General features: G+C 37.4%; 1 protein-coding gene across 12 annotated transcripts in view; it reads left to right on the top strand.

Moving 5' to 3' along the window:
* EYA1 (EYA transcriptional coactivator and phosphatase 1) overlaps positions 1 to 23690 on the top strand; it is a 343456-nt gene that overhangs the window by 203912 nt on the left and 115854 nt on the right. For 7 of the 12 annotated variants that reach the window (XM_012463621.2, XM_012463631.3, XM_064384271.1 and 4 more), the window contains 4 exons: positions 3172 to 3249; positions 11999 to 12068; positions 12392 to 12537; positions 16159 to 16296. In XM_012463621.2, the coding sequence (XP_012319044.1) occupies positions 3172 to 3249; positions 11999 to 12068; positions 12392 to 12537; positions 16159 to 16296 (432 nt within the window). The remainder of the gene's footprint in view (positions 1 to 3171; positions 3250 to 11998; positions 12069 to 12391; positions 12538 to 16158; positions 16297 to 23690) is intronic. The other 5 variants (XM_012463624.2, XM_012463630.2, XM_012463622.2 and 2 more) reach the window with 4 other exon arrangements.

Below are 23690 nucleotides of genomic sequence, written 5' to 3'. Positions count from 1 at the left end.
AAACTAATCCTTGTTATTTAGAGGTGAAGAGATTATTCATAGTTTTTCCTTTGTAGATGGGTGGCTTAGATGGGATAGTTGTTCTCAGATGTTACAGTACCTTAAAACCTCTAAGACCACGAAAACTCAGTGTATGTTTTTAAATTCAAAGCCTTGGAGCGGTGCTCTATTACATCATCTACAGCATATTTATAAATGCGGTGGTGCTAGTGGGAATGGGATGGATACAATTTTGGTGGCCAGAGATTATTCTTGTCTTTTTACCTCTCTGGTGGGTGTATGTTTGGCTATAACCAAGCCAGAAGTAGTCTCTGTTTCTTTGGCTTTAGTTCAGAAACTATTTTACATTACAATAAATCACCAGTCTTTAGCATGGGGTCTGTGATCAAAGTATTCAATTACAGTACCTGATAAAATCATGAATGTCCTGGTAGTTATTTTATGTACATCCTCTTCTCCTCAACAGTGAGCCTTTTAAAAAACTGGGTTTGTTGGGAAAAGGGAGTCTTTATTCCTTAGTGTATAGATGGATATGTTTGAACAATGTTGAAAAGCAGTGTTATTGGGGCCTAAAAGTATCCTCTTCCTTTCCTTTCTAATCTTTTTGCCTAGTTTTAATGGATTTCAAGTATAATTGAATGTGCCTCTTGGGAGTGAGGGCTACATTCGATTAAGCTAATCATATGGAGACTAGCTGGTGTCACTTTTAGGGGTACAGGAATAGGAGTGGTTTTGGTATAGTCAAGCTTTCACAAAGTAATTCCATCTACAGAATCTGTTGACTCATAGACCTTAGATTTGACAAAGACTTGGAAGTGATCTTGATTGACGTCTCACACAGTGGAACCATTTTTTCTTCACATTGTTTCCTGACAGTTGGGCATGAAACTTCTATGTGAGAACTTCTAGCAAGTTCACTAGGCTGGGAGCCCTAAGACTGTAGGAGGGCAGGGACTTTGCTTTCCACTCTCTCCCCAGTGTGTGGCACTGTACCCCAGCAACCTTGTTGTGGAGTAGCTTATACTATTGAAAAGTCTCACTTAATACCATTTCTTCAAGATTTAGTCAGGGGCCTTGGAGTGAAAAACATCCCAAATTAAATCTTATTTCTACCCCTTACTGTGGGTCTTTGGGTGACTTCTCTGGTTTTAATGTGTGCTTGGGAAACAAGAAGATAATACTGACAAGGGAGTTTGTCTATTCTGAGACCTATTTGAAGAGTTGTTTAAAAGGATGAATTATGCTGTCTGTAAATAACTGACCCATAGTAGGCACTTTACAGGACCTGTTTCCATAGCACCTAATTCTAATCTTTTGCTTAGCATGTTGTATTTGATTCTGAGTTCAGAATCTCAGTGGTGATCTGTCTGGCAGAGAGTGAAATAGAACGATTGCTTGATGTGTATGGGGCAGTATATGAGATTTGTGTGTGTGTGTGTTTTTAAGGAGGTAAGGCATGATGTAGACAGCTAAGTAGGAAACTTGGGAACTGTGCAGTATCAGCCTTTCCTGAAACGATGTAATGGTGATGAAAAGCAAAATCATTAGGTTGTCTGCTGGCATGGAGAGAGAAGGGAAATACAGGCTTATGTCAGAATTTTTTTAGCATCAACAAAGACTTCTAAACCCAAAACAACTGGCAGAAAAGTGAAAACTTCAGTTACACCATTGTTTGGTCTACATTAAAACAATCAAACAGAGTGATTTCCATTAGCCTCACCATTGTTGTTTTCCGAAGCTTGTTTAGAAGTCATCTGAATAATTATTTTCTTAAAAGGTGACCATCTGATGCGTGTGTTTATAATGCTTATTTTAAAACTACTCATTATGCTTTGGTAGAATATTTGAAGATCCAGAAGTTGTGAGAATTTGTCCTTTCCCTGGTGTTTGTAACAGACTGATGATGTTGAGAGAAGGAAAAGCTGCATTTTCTCCATCATCTTTTCCCACTTCAAAATGTATTTAATTTATAAGAGAGTCCTCCCTAAATATTCTCTCGTGGGAGCCTTTGTTTTAGGAAGCATGTCACTGATGTTTAGGTATCCCTTAAAACCTTACTGCACTCTTTCTGAAAATCTGTTACTAGGAAATGAATACCTTCCACAAAGCAGGGTAGGCGAATTCCGATGATGGCACCAGTAGTTTCTAAGGAAAACAACAATGCTACCTCGTCATTAAAATAAATTAATAAATTTATTTATTTACATTATTTATATATAATATAAATTAATATAATATAAATATATATTATGTGTATATATTTATATTATATTTATTTATAACGTATATATTTATTTTAATGATGAGGTAGCGTTGTTGTGTGTGTGTGTGTGTGTGTGTATATATATATATGTGTGTGTGTATATATATATCTGTTTGGTAGGGGCACAATAATACTGTCACCATATCAGGGGAGTAGATTGCTTTAGAGAATCTATAACATAAATCCAAAAGTTATCTCACAGCACAAAGGGACTTGACCAAAGATCATGTATGTATTTCACGAACTGTCTGCTATCAATATTATTTTGAAATAGAAAACTTTGTTTTTGCTCATTTAGATTTAGTATGTTTTTGGTATGAAGCATATGTAAAATATTGATGAATTGGCAGTCAGATATGGTTGGGTGGTGATGATGGTGCATTAAATCGAGCCCTCTGTTTTTTAACCATGCTGGAGAAACCAGAAAGTGTGTATGTCGTTGGGGGGATGCTGCCCTTGAGCATCAGGAAGACCTGCTGGTGTTGACGCCTACTTCCTTCCTACTTCCTCACATCTTTCTGTTCTATCCTTTTGACTCTGTTTGACCAAGTAACAGGTTTTTCCACAACCCCAGGAAATAATTTTACATCACATCATGTAGATTTTGAGAGATGATTTAATTATTAATAATTCAGTAAATACGTAAGGCAATGATGAATTTAAGTCCTTTTAAAGTGCTGCTTTTGAAGAGTAACTTTCAACAATAGATTGTTTCCTAAGGGGAAAGAACTTAATATATGAGTGTTTTTTAAAAGGAGTCTATTTATGTTTATGATTTATGTTCATTTAGGCAAAACTTGTTTTTTTGAAATGATTTTCTTGTCGTTACTCTGAATGTTATATCTTCTCTTCCATGTCTTTACAAAAAACTATTAATTCAATATGACGTATGTTGTTTATTTTTGTAGTTAAAACAGAGCCAATGAGCAGCAGTGAAACAGCTTCAACGACAGCAGACGGGTCTTTAGACAATTTCTCAGGTTCAGGTAAGGAATAAATATTAGATTTTCACATCAATACAAAGCATTATTTTTCCTAGTTTATTCATATAAATGTCTCTGTGTATGTATGTATATGTGTATATGTGTGGGTATATATACATATAAAATAGCTTTGCTCAGAGTCACATATTACCAATTCTGTTTTTATTCATTGTGAAGAAGTGCTTGCTGAAAATATTGGTATCCAATAAAGGGAATAAAAAGGGTTTTATTCCCCTGCTTTTTTCTACTAATTATCTTTATCATGCTGATGACTCCTTCCCCATTCTCTCTTAGGTGTATTATTTTTCCAGGCCTTCAAATTTGGTTAGGCAAAATTTGGTGCTCTACACTTCTAAGCAGACTCGCCAAGCCATCTTGCTAAGTAACTGTCATATCAACTATAGATCTAAATTAAATAGACTCTGTACAGCAGCATTAAGTTCTTCAGTTAGTTTTATTCTCTTTCACATTAATAAAACCTGCCTCCAATAAACAAAATATTCAAGTTTCACAACTGTCATCCTGAAATCACTGATAAGAAAGTGACTGTGATTATAAGGTGACTGTGAGAATGCGATTATATATTTGCCAAGTCACCCAGCCCAACTTGGAGTATTTCCTTTAAAAATTATTTCTATCAGAGGCAATTCTTAGAATTTTGACTGCTTATATATTGTTTGCTATAATTTTAGCACCTCTCAGTTGGAAATGCTATAATTCTGTAAAGTTGTGATTTGTTTACTCAGGCTCTCAGGATCATTTATTTAATACATACCACAACAAAAAGGAATTGTAAATACAAAATTAAATGCAAGCATACAACTTTGATACTAATGATACAAGGTGAAAGCAATACAAAATGACAAAGGGTAAAATATCCATTTTTTTCTTTCCTAAAAGATTTATTAGAATTTGACTTTTGCCAGGTAATATAGTTGGTGCCATTCTGAATTCATAGGTGTCTGAAAATGGTCCTGATGTAGGACTTAATGGGGTGAGACCAGATCATTACAGTACAGTTTGATAATGCAGACGGAAGCTCAGAGAGTCCAAAGAACACCCAGGAAGGGACCTAGTAGAAACCAGGTTGGGGTGGGGTGATCATGGAAGGTGTCTTGGAGTAGATACTCAGTCTTAAAAAGTGAGTAGGAAAAAAGCACTGGGAGGGAGATGCTGGACATATGGACACTCCATGGGAGGAGACAGCAACGCAGATGGCATGGAGCTTTGGGGAACTGTTAATGGTTCAGGGTTCCTGGTGTGTGTATAGTGTGAGAGCAAGGGCACGTTGCAGAGGGATGCAGGGGCCAGAGTCTAAAGCGGCCTGTTTGAGCTGCATGGAATTTGAGTTTTCTCCTGAGTGCAATGGGAGGCATCAGAGGAAGGGGGTTGCATGATCATATTCATAAGACAGAATTATGGCCACAGTGGCAGGATGAATTGGGGGCAGGTGAGCCGAAGTGGAAAACTCAGGTAGAGTTTTTTTTGTATTAATTTGAGCAAGAAACAATGAACACCTGAGATAAAGCACTGGCAATGGGTGTGGGAAGGTGATGGATTTGGTGCATTTCACTTACGAAGTAGAATTTATAGTGGTCAGTGACCAATGGCTATAGGGATAAATGAGGCAGAGAAAGAAGTTGAGAGCTAGGAAATGGAAGAGGAGCATAGTTGACAGAGAAAGACAGGAACCTCAGTTTTGTACATGTTGACTGTAAGGCAACATCCACCTGCAGATGCCAAGTGTATGAGGATTTGGAGCTCAGGGAAAATTTGGCATGAGAACTTTGAAAGTGTACAGAGAGGTAAAGCTAGTAAGGTAAGCAAGGTTGAAGACAGAACTCACGGAAAGCTAATATGTATGACATGGGCAAAGGATCAAATGAAAACGAGTAATTCGGGATAAAGCAACAGTCTTGGCAAGGCATAGTGACTCTAACATGTAATTCTGGCACTTTGGAATTCAGAGGCAGGAGAATCACTTGAGCCTAGGAGTTGGAGGCCAGCCTGGACAACATAAGGAGACCTATCTCTGCAAAAAATAATTTTCAAAGCATTAGCTGGGCATGGTGGCATGCGCCTGTGGTCCCAGCTACTAAGGAGGCTGAGACTGGAAGATCACTTGAGCCCAGGAGTTCAAGGTTGCAGTGAACTATGATTGCACCACTGCACTTCAACCTGGGCAGCAGAGTGAGACCCATCTCAAAACAAAAACAAACAAAAAAGCAAGAGTGTTGAACTGGAAGCAAAGGCAGGAAAGAATTTTAAGGAAGCACTGTCAACATGATGGATTTGTACACAGCTCTTGAGAATTACTGTTAAAATATGTCTTGAGAAAATGTTAACTATATTAAGAGAAAACGTTATGAAAAAGTCATATTTTCAGTATAGTCACAGTATTGCTTTCTTAAAAGGGCATCTGTATGTACATATAAGGGCCTGTGTATATGGGTCTAAAAATTAACAGTGATTATCTCTGAGTGGTGGAATACAATTTGAATGTTGTTCCTTCTACTTTTGTCTTACTTTCAAATTTTTTACATTGTATATATATGTACGTACGTGTGTGTGTGTGTGTGTGTGTGTGTGTGTGTATATATATATATATAACATTTATACTTTTAAAAAGTAATACTTTTAAAGTCCAAGTTAAAAATTATGTGCTACAAAGAGATAATGAAGTTTTTTGAAAATATCTATGGAAAATAGTATTGCATCACTATCACTGTTTTTCCTGATTTTGGTAACTGTGCTGTGGTAAAAGAATGTTTTGTTTTTAAGGAATATACATAGAAATGTTTATGAGTAAAAAGACGTTATACACAAAACTCCAACAGAATGTGAAGTATATATGTGTTTTTATTCACACACACAGGAAATCAGGATAAAGCTAATAATAACATATTGGGTAATTTGGATGAAGGATATCTGGGAAGTTTTTGTGCTGTTCTTGCAACTTTTCTGCAAGTTTCAAATTATGTCAAAATTTAAAATTAAAAAAATTACAAGCATCAGTGGGTTAGCCAGTAGCACTTTCAGTAAATGGGTGAACATTACTCATCCTTGTCCCTGGTGGACCACATGACCAACTTCTGTGTATGTAGTATAGCTCTTAGCAGATAGTATATGCTCATAGTTTATTGAACAAATAGATGATTTCATGAATAAGGTGGGGGAGTGAAAATGGGGAAGAGAAAAATGTCTTTCAAGTATATAGTGGTAAAAAGAAGGGAAGGAAAGGAAATTCATCAGAGAGAGGGATGGCATTTAGGAGGTCAAGGTGGTTTCATACTCCTGACACAAACTCAACAGGTGGAGGTTAGAGCTACGGGCAAGCAGGGGGATAATTGATAGAGGGAAGTCCCTGATGGGACAGCAATAGCACAAATCCAAAACAGAAGTGGAGCAGCCTAGAAAAGAAATAACTTTTCCACTGAAACACTGGGGAAGATGCAATACAAAGTGGTGTAGATGAATTTGAAGTGGGCGAGGTGGCAGTATGTTGACGGAGTTCCTATCCAATTCCTCTGTTCAGACCCTCCAACAGTTCCAATTCGTTTCTGTGGGTAGAAGCCAAATCCTTAAAAAGCCCACAAACTCCATTATCTTCTGCCTCAGATCCTGTCTGACCTTGTTGCCTGCCTCCCTTGCTTACTGCTCTTCCTCCCGTGTGGTAGACGTGCTCCCGGCATAGTGCCTTTTCACTGGCAGTCCCTTCCCTGTATGCCTACCTGACTCTCCCTGACTTCAAGTCTGTGCTCAAATCTGACCTTCTCACTGAGGCGCACCCTGACCACCCGACTCAGTGCAGCTCTCCTGTTCTACTTCTGTTCTACCGGGCCAGATTCCTCCCCACTCTTTCCTGCCCAATAATTATGAGCCTTTTGCAAATGCTGTCATTTTCTTGTGCATTATGTTTAGTGTTGGACTCTCACCCCACCAAAACATAAGCTTTTGATGGCAGGGATTCTGTCTTATTTGGTTCATTTGTGTATACCTTACCCCTTAAAACAGTACTTGGCACATATTAGACACTCACATATTTGCCTAATATGTGCCACATATTTGAATTAAAGAAAACATGAATGAATGAATGAATGAATATGAATGAATGAATGAATGATGGCTTCTGCTTTTTCCTCTGAAGTGACTCAGAATGAGAAAGCAGTGATAGGTATGTGAGTTTGAGGAATTGGAGAAGATTGAAATTGATGTAGTGAATGCTGGGGAAGTCTGGAGCTGCCTAGAAACAGGGAAGAGGATGGACAGTAGAGCTGAAGGTCGAACAAGGCTGGAGATAATGAACATGGCCCTGTATGGTGTAGGATTAAATGTGCCAGGATTTAGTTAAGGGAAAGGAGAGAGGGAAGGAAGGGAGGTTAAGTTAGGTGGGAGTGCAGTCTAAGGACATTTTAGCAAGGCCATCAGAGGAGCCCCAGCTCTCCCAGGAACAGGCCTGCCTTAGTATCCCTGATGCGTTGTCACTGGTCCGGTGAAGCCCTTTAAAAGTATCCCTTCACCCCCGCCCTACATGGCATGGATGGATTGCAGAGCTTAGCAGCTAGGCTCTTGTTCACCTTCATCCCCTGCAGCGGAAGAACTAGGAGGTTCATCTGTTTGCCACAATGTTGGTGACTGAAACAGAGTGATAGATGAGAAGTTTGAGGTTTGGGGTCTATTTTGAAGGGAAAGCAGACTGGACTTATGATAAAACGGTAGGTGGGGTGTGAGGGAAAGAGAAGAGTCATAACTTACTTCTAGGATTTTGACCTGATTTTCTGGCTGAATGGTGTTGACATGAAGGAGCCTGGGGGAGGAATGAGCTGAGGACCTGCCAATTGCAAGAGCTCTTCCCAGTGTTTTCTCAAGATTGTGATTATTATTCACTTTGGGTTCTCCTCTCCCTTCCTACAAAAAGATTGGAGGAGCTTGTTTCTATGCTGGACATAGAGTGCGGTAATTGAAAACAAATGTGCTAAACAGATAAAGTGGTATTGGTTGTCTGTCTGTTCCCAGGGCTCTGTGGCATGTGTAATTTTAAGTTTTCTAAGGATAAAATGACCGTTTAATTTGATCTGGGGTCATTCTCTTTGCTTTAGGAGATTTTGGTCCCATGAAATTAAAATGAATCTGAATTCCTGGGTTACCGTTTAGAAAGTTTAAAGTGTTTCATGCCATTAAGGAAATGGTACTTGAAGTATAAGATGGTAGATTTTTGACTACAAGCCACACAGAGATTGTGCAAACCATACAGGGGTTTGGATTTAAAGAAAGCCTGAAAGATATGGCTTATTATATGGCCTTTGACATATTCAGTAATTTTAAGCATACCTAACTAGGTGATTAGTTATAAGACAGCATTGTGAGTTCTTCACAGTTATTTCATAAGGGATACTACCTACGCCAGTATATTTGATAGATTGTATCTTATTCCAAAGAACCAAATTTAGGTTTATTATGTATGTGTATAAAAAACATAAAATATTTTTCACGTTTTATTGTGGTTTTAAAAACTACTTTGCTTATGACCTAATTCACACACACTTTTTAGACAAATAGTGTGTGTTGATTCTACCACATGCCAGGCCCTGTCAGGTGCTAAGGAAACAGGATAGTAAGAAGTCCATGGCCCCAGAATCCCATACTTAGCAGAGGAAAGTAACCATCTATGCACTTCATATCCTAATTGTAATGCAGTGTTGGCGGTGGGGGGTGCTACATTGCCAAGGATTGCAATGTTCCAAGAAAAGTACAGAGAAGGAAGACATTATCCTAAAGAGAAAATGATGTCTTAGTCTCCGTGGTGGAGCGTTCATCAGGCAGAGCAAAGAAGAGCTTTATAAGGAAGAAGAGTCTAGTGTGAACAACAACCAAATCAGACATAAAATGGATGGGCAGTTCTGAAGTCTTGGAGGTTGGATAATCTACCCAGGAGGGAGTTGGAGCTTGAATCTCTTTGTATTCTCTGCCAAGGAATTTGGAATATATCCCAGGGATACTGTACACTGTCGAATGATCGTGAGCTAGCGGATGGATATGAAGAAGTTTCCATTTAAGAAAGAACAGGGTGGTGGCAGTATTGAAAGTCAGAAGGCAAAGGTGGCCATCCCTGAGTGGGACCAAAGGAAAGTGGCTCTGTAACTGTTCCAGTAGTCCAGTGAGACGTCATTGTGAGGGCCTAGACCAGGACAGGGATCCTGAGAGCAGGGATGGAGTATGCAGGATAGACCAACAGGCAATTTCTGGACTGGGGTAGGTGAGTCACTTGAGTCATGAAATAGAGGGAAAAACAAGATGGTTGTGAGGCTCTAATTTCCATGCAGGGGGTCAGAAGATAGTATGTTTTGGTGGGAAAAGTTAGGCAGACCTGGGTTCAATCTGCTTAGATGTGTTACTCTACTTCTGTCAGCCCCTAGTTCCTCACTTGTAAAATGGAGGCAGGAAATCCAACCTTGAAGTATTTTGTGGGACAGATGGTGATCCATTGAGCAGAGTTGAAAACACAGAAGGAAAAGACAAGCGTGGAGTGAAAGATAGTGGGAATCTGGGAAAATTATCTCAGTCTTCACAACAATCTTATGAGGTGTAGATGATATTATTGCCATCATTTTATAGGAGAACATATGGAGACATAGAGGGAATAACTTGACTAAGGCCACATAGAAGAATTGGGATTTGAGTTTGTGCTGAAATTAAATTCTGATTCCAGAACCTAGGCTTAATTCCCATATTCTGCAGCCTCCTAAGTCTTTCATCATATATATACACACATTTTGTGTATATCTTCTAAATTAGAGCTTTATGGGACGTCCTTTACTCTGTGTAGTAACCCATAACCCTGATGTCTTCTATTCTGTTGTTTGTTAAAAAGAAAGAAAAAAGAAAAAAAAATTGCTTGGTACAACCTATTAAGTTGAATTTATGAACTTTTCATGAGCCATGACCCACAATTCAAAAAACATAGACACAGAGCTAGAAAAGAATAAATGGGGTTTCTATGGCTTCTGTCATCAGGTAGCATTGCATTTTTTTTGCTGTTTGGTTTTTAGCCAATTGTTTTGAACTCTTATTGTCCCAGGAAGAGATTACTTCTCCAGTAACTCTGCTGGGTAAGTCCATGTTACCCTTGGCCTGTTTTCAGTCTTAGAAGAGAGGCACAGAAGAGGTTTCAGTTGCAGATGACCTGGGCAAATGGTAGCACTCATAGTCCAAGTGTTCTCTCACCAATCCCCCTATCCTATTAATTGCAGTCTTTAACTGACCATCCCACTTATTTATTTGTCACCCTTCCCACGTGTATCAGACAGAACTGGTCCTTGCACCTTCGCATCTGCAGCATCAGCACCTGGAACAGAGTAGTGACTCAGTATGTGCCAAATGACGGGGTACCAGCTGGGCTGGCTCACCGTCTCTTCACTACAGACGCTGTCTCTGCCAAGCGGCCAGCCAGATGTTTGAAGTCTGGGAGCTTGCAAGAGTGGTACTAATCTAGATCTACTGTCCCTAGATGGGCCTTGTTTTTGACATGGAAAGGATTATTCATAGATCTGAAGATTCTAGTCCAGCCTACCACTGTCCTCCCAAACACAAGCTGGAAAATTAAATTTGAGAAACAAAGGTACCAATGTGACAGTGTGAAAACTATATGAAACTGAGTACATGGAACCTTCTTAAAGGACTTTAGTGTAGAATACAATTAATAAATAATAGAGCCTCTGAAAGTAGTAATTATTGGTAGAAGAATAAAATAAACTTATATCTTACAATAATTGCACCCAAAGAATATGCATCTTAGCCTGGTAGAGATTAGGGATTTGAAGGAAAAAATCTGTACATGTATACCCATAAATGTATATATGTGTAGATATATATGTGTATATATACAAATATATATGTAGATTGACTCTGTTTACAATGAAAGAAGCTGAAACTGCTGTTTTCAGGACTTTGTTAACATAGGTTTTTGCTGCTTTATTAGTTCAGAATTAGAGTAAAAGAACATTTTTTAGGACTTTAGTGCATTATTGAATCAAGTTAACCTGATTAAGAAGAGAAGTTCTGCTTGAATGCTTAAATACCTCCTTAAAAAATAAAAGGCAGATCTTTTTTTAGTTGAACATTGAAGTTGATCACATATAAATAAAAGGCAAAGGAACACCCAGATCAGCACAGGAAAAAACAGGCTTAGCTTGCAACTTGAGAAATTTAAGATAGTTATAGGAATGCATTTTTACTAAAAAACCATTGCTAAATCAATGCAGGCAAATGAGGATCTATCCTGTTTCTTCTCACCTGAGAGAAGATTAGACCACGTTTCTTGGTAATACAGCCTCAGGTTTGTGTGTTCTCGCTGAGCGCAAACAATAGGCCAGCTGACCTTTCACATTCCCACCCAATCCTGCAATTCAGCTTCAGACCTCCCCTTTCAGCACGGCTTTCCAAACAGTAGCCAGGCCTTCTTGTACTGTTAAAGTATTGCCACTGTAAAAACTCATAGCATGCTGACAAGTATTTGAGAAGATTGTGATGATGTTTTCTAAGAGTTCATTTGAAACTAGAGCCCTTAATCAGTTTCTATTTGCTTCTCTTTATCGTTTAAATTTCTGTTAAAATTGCTATTTCTGCAGGTCACAAAGGTCAGACATCTGAAATTTCCTATGGCCAACCTATAGTTGAAGACATATCAATGTTTTCTATATATTTTGCATTTTGCTTGGATTATGGTGCATTATTTTGTTTTGTTTTTTTCCAGCAATTGGGAGCAGTAGTTTCAGCCCACGACCAACTCACCAGTTCTCTGCACCACAGATTTACCCTTCCAAGTAAGATGTATTTTCTCTTAATCAACAAATAACTTCTCTGAGTAGACTTTTATTTATTTAAAGTCATGTCTGTGCCCACATGTTCCATCTTAATTTAAATGAAAGTGCATTTCATAGAGATGTAAGCATATTTACACAAATTTATTTTGAGCATCACGTAGTGGAGACACTGAAATATTTCAGTGCTTTGTCAATTCTTTGTGAAAGTTTTACTTTAAGATACAGTCTTTAACTGGAATTTGTGATGTGGTTGTTAATTGGTTACCTTGCATGTTTCCATCTAATGCATGGGCTTTCTATTTTCTGTCATTTCTGACAAATAGCAGACCATACCCACATATTCTCCCTACCCCTTCCTCACAAACTATGGCTGCATATGGGCAAACACAGTTTACCACAGGAATGCAACAAGCTACAGCCTATGCCACGTACCCACAGCCAGGACAGCCGTACGGCATTTCCTCATATGGTGAGTTACCTGCTATTGTACTGGTGGCATTGTCGTGTGGGCATGAGTGTATTAACATATTTGAGTGGTACTTAAAGACTGAATCCTCGGCTGCTTTAGAAAGTGTTGTCACCTTCTGTGTCTAAATTCTTCATATGATTGTTTCTAATGAGCGTTATAAGAACTGGCAGCTCCTTATCTTGAGGTCAGAGGTAGCAAACAGATTGTGTGGTTCATATGCCTTCTTGCTCTCATTTTTCTCCATTTATATCTCAACCCTGAATTTGCCATTTGAACACTGGGCTCTGGAATCCAAAATATTTTTGTGAATATTTGTGATAAAATGTCTATGAATGAAGTCTTTTGGGGTAAAGATTCATTTCCTATTTATCAGATGCCTAGCTGTGATTAGGGATGTACAAGTAGAATTCAACAAACTCTTGCTTTAAACTCAAGGGTGGTAATAGTCTCAAATTGCAGCATTATCAGCCATTAGGAAAAGTGATCTATATATCACAGCCTGGACTGCACTTTGAAGAGGCAAACCAGGAAACATTTAAAGCTCACATGGACATTTGTTCCTTCCCACCTGGAGATTATCTTTATCTTGGTGTAATTTAACTCACTTGTTACGGGGTCAATACCTGTAAATTAAAAATAAATCCAACAAAATCCCAAAGCTTAATTAAAAAAAAAAAAAACCTCAGAATTGTAAAATACCTTTCCTTTCATTAAATTGTCATTGTAATTCTAAATAGATTGAACTGAATAGAAACACGTGAATTATTGGCATTTTATTAAGAAAATAAAACTAGTGATCAAGGAATAGTACATAGATACTTGAAGGAAAGGATTGACAAAGTTTTTTTGTGACCAGTATACCAATTGTGCTTCTGTTTGATACTGTTTTGTAGTATTCTTTTCTGTAGTATATAAAAAGAATGAATGCTCTTCTTTAAGTATTTCATTAATAATTATAAGGTAAATTACTTATTTCTTTTAATTACATCTCAAACAAAATTCATATATAAATTTCTTATGAAATACATACAAATAACCTACATTAGGTATGACTTCAACATTTATAGTTTTATTTTAAAACCATCTGAACTGAATGTCATCTAGATAGGTATTTTTAATGTAAACTTTAGAGACAGCCCTAAAATGGAATTTTTAGAATTATTTCTCATTTCTATAACTTTTATTCACAGTTTCTCAAAATAATATTAGATATGGATTAAGTTTAGCTAGAATTTACTTCCAAACTATTCTTGGACTAAAAGAATAGAAAGAATCAGCTCCCATTCTATAATAGAAGTCAAGGCGGTCTTTGATTTATGTTCTCAAAATTTATTTGTGAGATGGTTATTTGAAGTGTAAACGTATTTTCCAGTCCACACGGTTCTAAAGTACTGTCAGCCTACCAGTGCTGCCATGGGAAGGCGCCATTCCCGTCACGGCCCTGGCTGCCAGCCACACACCTTTGTTCTTTCTTCCCTCCCAATTCAATCTCGGGGGACCTGCACTTCTTCCTTTGCCAATTTCTGAGCTCTGGGTTAGGGGTTCCCCCACTTCTAAATCATTAATGAATGTCCTTGTCTGAAATAACTGTTCAAAGAATGTGAGATGAGCAAAAAGATCTGGGAATGGAATCAGAACTAGCAGAGTGAGGATGGGGATTTCAATGGGATGAGTGGGGATAGGGGAGGGATGAGAGTGAGGCTCAATGTGAAGGCTTTGATTCCAGAATTTTTCATGGTTATAAATTCCCAGGGAATAATTTTCAGTTCTTAGCATGTTCCTAATCACCCTGTCTTCTCTTTTGGGACCTTGAGTACAAGGAGATGCCCTGAATACTTCTGATGCAAAAGTTCTATTTTGGGGGCCAGTGAATTGAAAAATATGGCATCCTTCTCCCCTTTGCTCATTCATGAAGGAAGAGGACTTAGCTTGGGTTTTAGCTGCTGATAGTCAAGACCCAGATGGTCTTAAAAAACTTTCTTCAGGGACTTGTGCTCCTAACTTTTTATTGAGACCCTGTAAGTAAAGATTGGTGTATCTTTTTATCATGAGAATGATAGATCAGTGGGGAAACACAAATCCATTCTGTTCTTTGCTGGATCTGCTTGGAGTCTGCTAGTGATAGGAGTTTGCCACCTTGTAGAAAGAAGTCACGGAGATAGGTGTGGCTATGGGTGCTTTCTACCTCTTTCTGCCTTTCCTTATATGTTCTTATCACAAAGATCCCCATCTGGAACCAATAGTTTAAAACAGAATAGAAATACATGAATTATTGGCATTTTATTGGTAATTGAGGGCTGGAAGCAGATCAGTGTAGCCTCAAATGGAGCAAGAGGGGGAAAATCCCTAGGGGTGACAACATGCAAAGAAAGGGATTTTCTAGAAGCATCAAGCCACCTGTCTAGGGCAGGTATATTTCCAGAGACCATTTCTATGTATGGGTTACTCACTGTTTGGGGACTACCTCTACAGGGAAAATCACATTTTTAAAATGTCAAGGTTGTGTTAAGACTTAAATGTTAAGGTCATTATGAAGTTATTTAGAGATACTGCAGGAATTAAAGTAAGCACTCTCAGCCAAGAGTCAGATTCTCTCACTGCCTTAAAACAATTATCTAACTTCACTCAGCTGATGAGATTCCCCTAAAATGGAAATAAACAGTAAGACTACTGTGTATTCCAGATCCTAAAGATATAATTTATCTTAAGTACATAGCAAAATTATTCAAAAATGTGAATTCCCTTGGCAGAAATTTTCCTTCCCTCTCTCTATGAGAATGAAGGAGAGTTGTTAACATGTATGACTGTCTTTAATTATGACTAATTAAAGACAGAGCTGAGCCCCATACCTCAGTGCTGCCAAATCCAAAATTATGATGTCAGCCTCGTGTTTGGGGAGGTATTCGGGGGCCACAATAGACTACATTGAAAACAATTATAGTCAAATATTTCACACTAAAAGGGACAAAAGGGAACTGCTGGTCAACCCCACTTGTTTATAAATCACTGCTGTTTTATAGGATCCAGCTTATTAGTGTTCGGCTCCCTTTGTGCTTATTTTCTGATAGGATCTAGAAACTCAGGAGAAGCCTTTCCACCATGTTGCTTAGTTCTGGGCCCAGTATTGAATGCTTCTTTGGACTTCAAAATGAGTTGGTACTGAAATCAGCTTTGTGGTAGAAAGAGTAAAGGGGGGGAAATACTGTGATGATATAGGCTCCAATTAATCTGTTTTGTTTTGTTTTTAGAAAAAAACGATTTTGACACTAGTCAGTATAGCAACTTTGAGATTATTAAGCTAAAATTTAATTAGGCTATTTCTTGACTGTGAAGGAGATGATCTACAACTTTTACATTAATTAAAACAAAATGAAGTATGAAAATATATCACTGGAGTTATATTTTATAGAAGGGCTTTGTGTTAAAGTGCAGTGAAACAAGAGAGAATAATGTGAACAGACATTCAAACGTTGTACTTTATGGTATTTCACTGTGTGCATATGTACCCTTTATTTTTGAGATAAGACTGGGGAAGCATAAACATTTGTGGAAGTGTATGTTTTTTGTATTTACCAGCTTTTGAAAATGGACAGATAGATAAGCTATCACTAACTGATTTAGGTGCATTGTGGGCAGGCATCAAGACCGAAGGTGGATTGTCACAGTCTCAGTCACCTGGACAGACAGGATTTCTCAGCTATGGCACGAGCTTCGCTACCCCTCAACCTGGACAGGCACCATACAGCTACCAGATGCAAGGTCTGTATACACGTGTTGCTGTTTTCCTTAACCCTGTAGTTTGATAGTTAATTTCTAAAGTAGAATCTGATGTTCCATGTAAAGAGTAAATGATGATGGCAAGTGGATTGGGCTTAGAGGCAGGACACTTGCTTCTAGTTTGGCTTCTCACTTACCTGTTTTCTAGGCCTAAATTTCCATATTTATAACATCAGGGGGTTAGACTGAATGATCTATAAGATTCTTTCCAAAAAGCACTAAGATTTTTTGTGAAGTTGACATTTTTGTCTTTGTGTCTTCTGTCAGTTAAAAAAGAAATGAAAAAGTCAAAAGTCAGCCATGTAGGAGGTTATGATATGGTATGTACTAAAAACTTACATTGGTATTACCATCCAACTTTTCCAAAAGGGCTATTTTCTTTATTTTCATTATGAAGTAAGGCTTGGGGAGTGGCAGTCATAGCTCTAGAAATAAAGTATGTGGTAAGTGTTGAATAAAGATCTACCAAAGACCAGTTGATCAGATTTACAGACACCCAGTGAATCTTTAAGAAAATGCTTCTAAGAATCAGTCCCTGGGTTCTGTTTTTGAAACGACAGGCAAAACATAATGTAAGCACAAGTCAAATGGAATGACAGCTGAAAGTTTATATTGTCAAAGCTAGTCTCCAGAATACATAGGTATTACTTGTAATTAGCATGTTGTTATCTTGCAAATAGATCTTTCAAGTGCTTGAGAATAGTTCTCACATAATTTAAACATTTTCCTAATATCTTGTCTTTATTACAGTTCAGTTCAATGAATCATATTTGGCTTCCTAATAGTGCCAAGACATAGTTGAATTAAATCCCTGATTACTTCTTTTTGATTGAAGAGGTTCTTTTTTGTAGTTGTTATTGTTTTTATATATTTTATTTTATTCTTTGTTACATTAATAATATTTGTTTATTGCAGACAAATTAGAAAATACAGAGAAGCGAAAATAAGTATAGTCTGTGTCTCATACATTTATTATTATCATTATATGTTCATCTAGATATACAATATGGGCCCATTTATAATATGGTATTGCAACCTGTTGTTTTTAGTAAAAAGTCTATTTTAACCATCCTTTTACATCAATAAGTTCTGTTCTACAGCATTCTTTTTTTTTTGAGACGGAGTTTTCGCTCTTGTTACCCAGGCTGGAGTGCAATGGCACGATCTCGGCTCACCGCAACCTCCACCTCCTGGGTTCAGGCAATTCTCCTGCCTCAGCCTCCTGAGTAGCTGGGATTACAGGCACACGACACCATGCCCAGCTAATTTTTTGTATTTTTAGTAGAGACGGGGTTTCACCATGTTGACCAGGATGGTCTCGATATCTTGACCTCGTGATCCACCCGCCTCGGCCTCCCAAAGTGCTGGGATTACAGGCATGAGCCACCTCGCCCGGCCGATGTATCCTTTTTAACTAATTCCCTACTATTGGATATTTAGAGCAAGGCTATGCATATCTTATCTACACCTTTAATTATGTCCTTTGGATAAGCTTAAGTGTAGAATTTCTAAGTAAATTGTTTTAAACTCCTTTAAGGATTTCTTATATATTTACACAAGGAAGGGCTGTGTGTTAAAGTGTACACATTAGATAATATCTTTCTTTGAAGAAAGTGTCATTTTGGTAGGTACAACATTTTACTGCTTTTATACACGTTTAAAAAAATAACATAAAACATTTTTTCTCCTCCTCAGTGGTGGTCATCTTCATCTTCTTATTTCTCACAATAAAGATCTTAGCTGTTTTAAATGTTGTATTAATATAGTTCCTGAAGAATCATATACATGTATATTTTTCAATTGATCATTTTTAAGAATCTATTTTCCTTTATGGCAAACTACAATTTTAGGGGACAAGATTCATTAACCTTTTCATATCTGATTTTGCGTTTGATTCAAAAAGGCCTGAATTATAATGTTTTGATATATTCAGTGATTATAAAATAAAAACTATTTTATAATAGATAGCATTTATTAGTAGAAGGATATTATTTATGTGCCTGCTTCCAAAACTCTTATGCAGCCTTGGAAAAGAACTGTTTCTACACATGCTGAATATCAATTGAGTAAAGGAATATAAAGAACAAAAAGTGATGGAAAGACTTTATTAATGAATTTAACAGTCCTAGGCTCTAGTAATGAAATGGATCATGAGGCAGACAAAGTCTGTTTGCTCATAGAGCTTTCATTCTTGCCAAGGAGAGAGACGGTAGACAAGCAACCAAATAAATTATACAATTGTAGATCCCTCTGGGAGATAACAAGAAAATAAAGAGCGCTGGAGGGGGTCCCAGGGTCTTCCAGGGTGCCTGTGGTATCCAGGTCTCCTTGGGGAGAAGTGAATCCTAAAAGTGTGAAAGAGGCAAGTGAAGTGCCCTGACAGAGCACAGCTACAGAATCGTGTGGTTCTGGGCCTGAGCCCATCCGCAGCCTTGTGGTTACCTGTCCACCCAAAGTTAAGTACAGGAACTGAGTTACCATCTAGAAACTTTCACAGTCAGTCAATAATAAATTTTATGATTATTGAATCAAATGATAATTTTTAAAGATGAGACTTGTACTCTCTGTTTCTTTTTAAAATTTCTTTCTTTTAGAAGTACATTACTTTGTATATTGCTCAGTGGTCAGTCTGTGAAGGATTGGAGGGAAAAACTGATCCTGGACCTCAGATAGTTTGAGAAATACTGTGCTCGAGAGTTACTTTTATCTTGTTCTTCTCCCAGGTCAAAATGTATATAGCAGAAACAATTCAGAAAAAGACAAACCATCCACTAGAGTATAGTGGATATAAAAGGGGAAATGAAGGAGGAGAAAAGGAAATGAATTTGGAGGAAAATAAAACTATTTTTTAAAAGAAATAAGAATATGTATCTTACCAAATAAGGCATTGCTTTTCTACCCATAGATTTATTGTCATCTGGGTTTACTGGATATTGCATTAAAATTTTCAAGTGTTTTTATACACAATGTGTACATAAAAACACATAAAAAGTGTTTTTACATCCCTTAGTTGAATGGCCTTTCCAGTGGGACATTAGGACCCATTTCCCATGACTGAGGCACTTTTCACATGATATTTTACTCAATTTAGACTGTTGGTTATACAGGTCGAGTATTCCTAATCCAAAAATCTGAAATCCAAAATGCCTCAAAATTTAAAACTTTTTGAGCACTCACATAATGCTCAAAGAAAATGCTTATAGGAGCATTTTGTATTTCAGATTTGGGGATTAGGGATATGAAACCAGCATATAATGCAAATATTCCAAAATTTGAAAAAAAAATTCAAAATCCAAAACACTTCCAGTCCCAAGCATTTCAGATAAGGGGTACTCAACCTGTAATATGACCTCCACATATTAAGCCAGATGATAATATACCATTAATTTGAAACTTAACTTTCCAAAATGATGATGGATAATGTTATATAATTTGCTACAGCATGTATATGGCCAAATTTGGAGACTCAATTGTGATTAATATGTAGTTCTTAAATATTAAATGCAGTATGAATACTGCTTCACCATTATTCAATGATTTTGTGCACCTAGTTGTGGGAGTCTGTTGACCTCTGAGTGTCTTTTCAATACATGTTTTTTAATATAGTAATTTCTATAATGTCTAAAAGTATTTTCAGATTTCCTCAGTTCTTTTAATCCTTAATGAATAACTGATTTTTTGCTTATATCAATTTCATCTTATAGCTCTTAAAATGTATTTGAATCCTAGATGAGAATATATTTTGGCAATATGGGGATATTTTTGCCTAGCTTTATTTGCAGGAAATCTTTTCAACCTTTACAACATAATGACTAGTTACTTAGACATTCAGCTGTTCAAATTTAATAACATCAGAATTTTACAATGATAGAACTATTCTAGTAGCCCAGGGGAAATATTCTAGTAGCCCCAAAACTGAAGTGTGACATGTATGCTTCCTCTAAGTGTTTTGCTGATTAATTTAAAGAATGTTTAAGATGATCACCTCTTTGGTTCTATCAGACCTAGAAAGACTGGAGTAGAGGTACAGTGAAATCTGGCTCCCTGGTTAGCAGTATGGATTCTGGAGTAAGACTGCCTGTCAGCAATTCTACCATTGCTTTCTGTGGGCCTTCAGCATGCGACTTGACTTGTTAACATCTGTTTCCTTATCCGAAATATAGGCATGAAATCTACTCCCATAATAGCGTTGTGAGATGTCATTGAGATTGTCTGTAAATTATTCTGACCAACCTATGGTACATAGTAAGATATTCAAATGATTGTTGTCAGTTTTACTGCTCTCATTGCAGTGGTGATGTAGTTACTATTATTTTCATTATTATTATTATCACAGTCCGGCTTTCTGGAGTAGTTCCAGATTAGGTAGCATTACCTAAATGCTCCTTCTCTTTCCCCCACAACACACAAAATGTAATTAAAATTTGAATGTGTGTATATATATATATATATTTATGTGTGTGTGTATATATATATATATAACAAAATATATTTTAGCCATGAAAGAGAATTTTAAGAAACCAATAACCAAATAAGCATAGCAAAAAAAGGGAGCCAGATGTAATTAATATGCTGGCATGGAAGGAAACTTACTATGGACAAAGGTCAAGCTTCTTGTACATGATACCAATAAAGTGGGGAGAAACAACATGAAAAAGAAAATCAGAAGAGAGTAAAAGCTGTGTAGCAACAGTAGTGAATGGGGTGTTGGAAAGTAAGAGTGGGGAAGCAAGGGAGAGCCACTGGCAAAAGATAAACTCAGCTCTGCAGTGGTGGGAGAGAAAGAGTCATCAACCAAGTCCTTGTTGGTCTTGAGAGGCCCTGCAGTCTCTTCTCTGCTTTGAGTGCTAAGAATGGGTGGAGAAAGAGGTCTCCACCAGCCATTGAAACATCAAAATTGTTTAGTTCAGAAGATTAGGGAGGAAGATGGGAAGGTGATAAGCTGTGCTGTGTAGAGATGGAAAACTCTAGTGCCCATACAACAAAATAAAATAACAGTTGACATTTATTGTGCACTTTTTATATGCCAAGGATTAATCTAGTTATTTTCCTTGTGACATCTTATAATCTTTACATAACTCTGAACAGTGACTTTAAAAGATAAGAACTTGTGGCTTATGCCTGTAATCCCAGCACTTTGGGAGGCCAAGGCGGGCAGATCACCTGAGGTCAGGAGTTCGAGACCAGCCTGACCAACATGGCGAAACCCCATCTCTACTAAAAATAGAAAAATTAGCCAGCCGTAGTGATACGTGCCTGTAATCCCAGCTATTCGGGGGGCCGAAGCAGGAGAATCACTTAAACCTGGGAGCAAGAAGTTCAGTGAGCCAAGATTGCACCATTCCACTCCAGCCTGAGCAGCAGAGTGAAAGTCTGTTTCAAAAAAAAAAAAAGATAAGAACCTGAAAATGCTAACAAATGTATAAAATATATTAATTTACTTTGTATAAAATCAACAGTTATTCAAGAATAGCTACTCAAAACAGAATGGCTTAGAATTGTCAGACCTTGTTGCTGTACATACACCTAAATTATAGGTCTCACAGGAGTGGCTTTTAAAGAAAATTACAAAAAGCCAAAACGTAGTTGTTTGGTGTTTAATTGTTCCGAACGGCAGACTTGATCATTAAAACTAAACCATTGCATTACATGCTTAGTTATATAACTAGTCAAACACCAACTCATGAAACTCTTAAAAAAAAAAAACTTCTTAGAAAACTCATTTCTGAACTAGTACTATCAGTGCTTTAACACTTAGCCCTTAAAGACCAGATTTGGCAATTTGTGGCCATTTTGCCACTGTCAAGCCTTGTGAACTGGGCCAGCCTTACTTGGTGCCCTCATTTGCTCCAAGTGATCCTTCTGGAATCACCCTTCCAGCTCCAACTTTCAATGCTTTTGTCCTGCCAGGCAGGCTTCTGTGAATCTGACACATGCCATTTTAAACCAAACAAGGATCAGATTTTCATCCTGCGTGCTCTAATACCAAAATTCCATGAAATAAAACCTCAGTGATTGGGAAATCTGATTGTTTTCACCTTCACTGCAAGATCACTGGAAAATTCTATTCCTGCTTTAATTTTTCTTTTGCGCATCCACTAAAAGATTAGAAACTTGAGTTCAGCTGAGAAAGACAAAGTGTTCTTCTTTATAAACAACTGTAGAGTTCAACCTGAGGAGGTGAAATCTTTGCTTATTCATTTTTGACGTTTTCCTGTTCTGCAGTGTTAGCTTTGGTGTTTCTGGAAGAAGTTTTGGAATGGTCTGAGGAGGTTTTTCTTCACACACCACTGGCAAAGCTGATGCAGATGAGTTAGCTGAATGGGTGGGTGTGGATGGACAGAGTGTGCCTGGAGACCCTTGGGTCAGTTTTGCAAAAATACGTTTTTCCTGCTGCTTACCAATCAAAGGGCACTGGCCACAAGAGTGAAACGGGGTGTCGTGTGTGAGTTGTGTGTGTGCACACATGCATGAAAGATAAGAAAACTGCTTAGCAAAAGCAGCTTCAGCCTCTGATTGCTTTCACAGAATATCTCCCCAGTGTGTCATAAATAACCTTTATTCCTTTTATGTTAAAGAAACAACTAACTTGAAATCAAGCCTTCAAAAATGCAAGGTCTGTACCTATCACTGGTGTCACCATCTGTTTAATTCCACATACGATATAGATTTATGGTTCCATCTAATACAGAAAACAATGAACTATCTTTATAATGGTGGTGCTCAATCCACCACCATTATGCTCATTTTATAAATGAAAATAAAATTTCATTTAGCAATTTGGCTGAGGTAAGAAAGTATATAGTTCATTTGCAAAAGATTTTCACATGCCTACAAAATCAAACCATTAAAATTAAATTGTCACTTAACTGGTTGAGCTTCAGCTCCCTGGAAAACTCCCCTGTCCATAATAGCTTAGTTGTAGTAATTCTAGACTATTAAATGTAATGACCATCTTCAGTCATATTTTAATCTCCAGCATTATCTCTTACGTCTAAAATATACAAATGTTTGTTAGAAGTGGAGAGGTCTATGTCACAATGAAAGTTAGAAATTAAGGTTCATAAAAAACTCTGATTTTCTTCACTTGGAGAATGAATTTGGAATGTAGCACAATAACATTTTCAGCAAATTCACTATTTACACTAGCAAAGACACAGACATGGAGTCAACCTAAATGCCCAATGGTAAACTGGATAAAGAAAATGTGGTACGTATACACCATGGAATACTATGCAGCTATAAAAAAAGAATGAGATCATGTCTTTTGCAGGAACATGGATGGAGCTAGAGGCCATCATATTTAGCAAATTAACACAGGAACAGAAAACCAAATATCATATGTTCTCACCTGTAAGTGGGAGATAAATAATGAG

Source organism: Aotus nancymaae, unplaced genomic scaffold (genome assembly GCF_030222135.1).
Source record: "Aotus nancymaae isolate 86718 unplaced genomic scaffold, 86718_ANA_hifiasm-v0.15.2.pri h1tg000036l, whole genome shotgun sequence".
NCBI lineage: Eukaryota > Metazoa > Chordata > Mammalia > Primates > Aotidae > Aotus > Aotus nancymaae.
The sequence above is the reverse complement of the archived record's forward strand: the minus strand, read 5'-3'. Positions and strand labels throughout refer to the sequence as shown.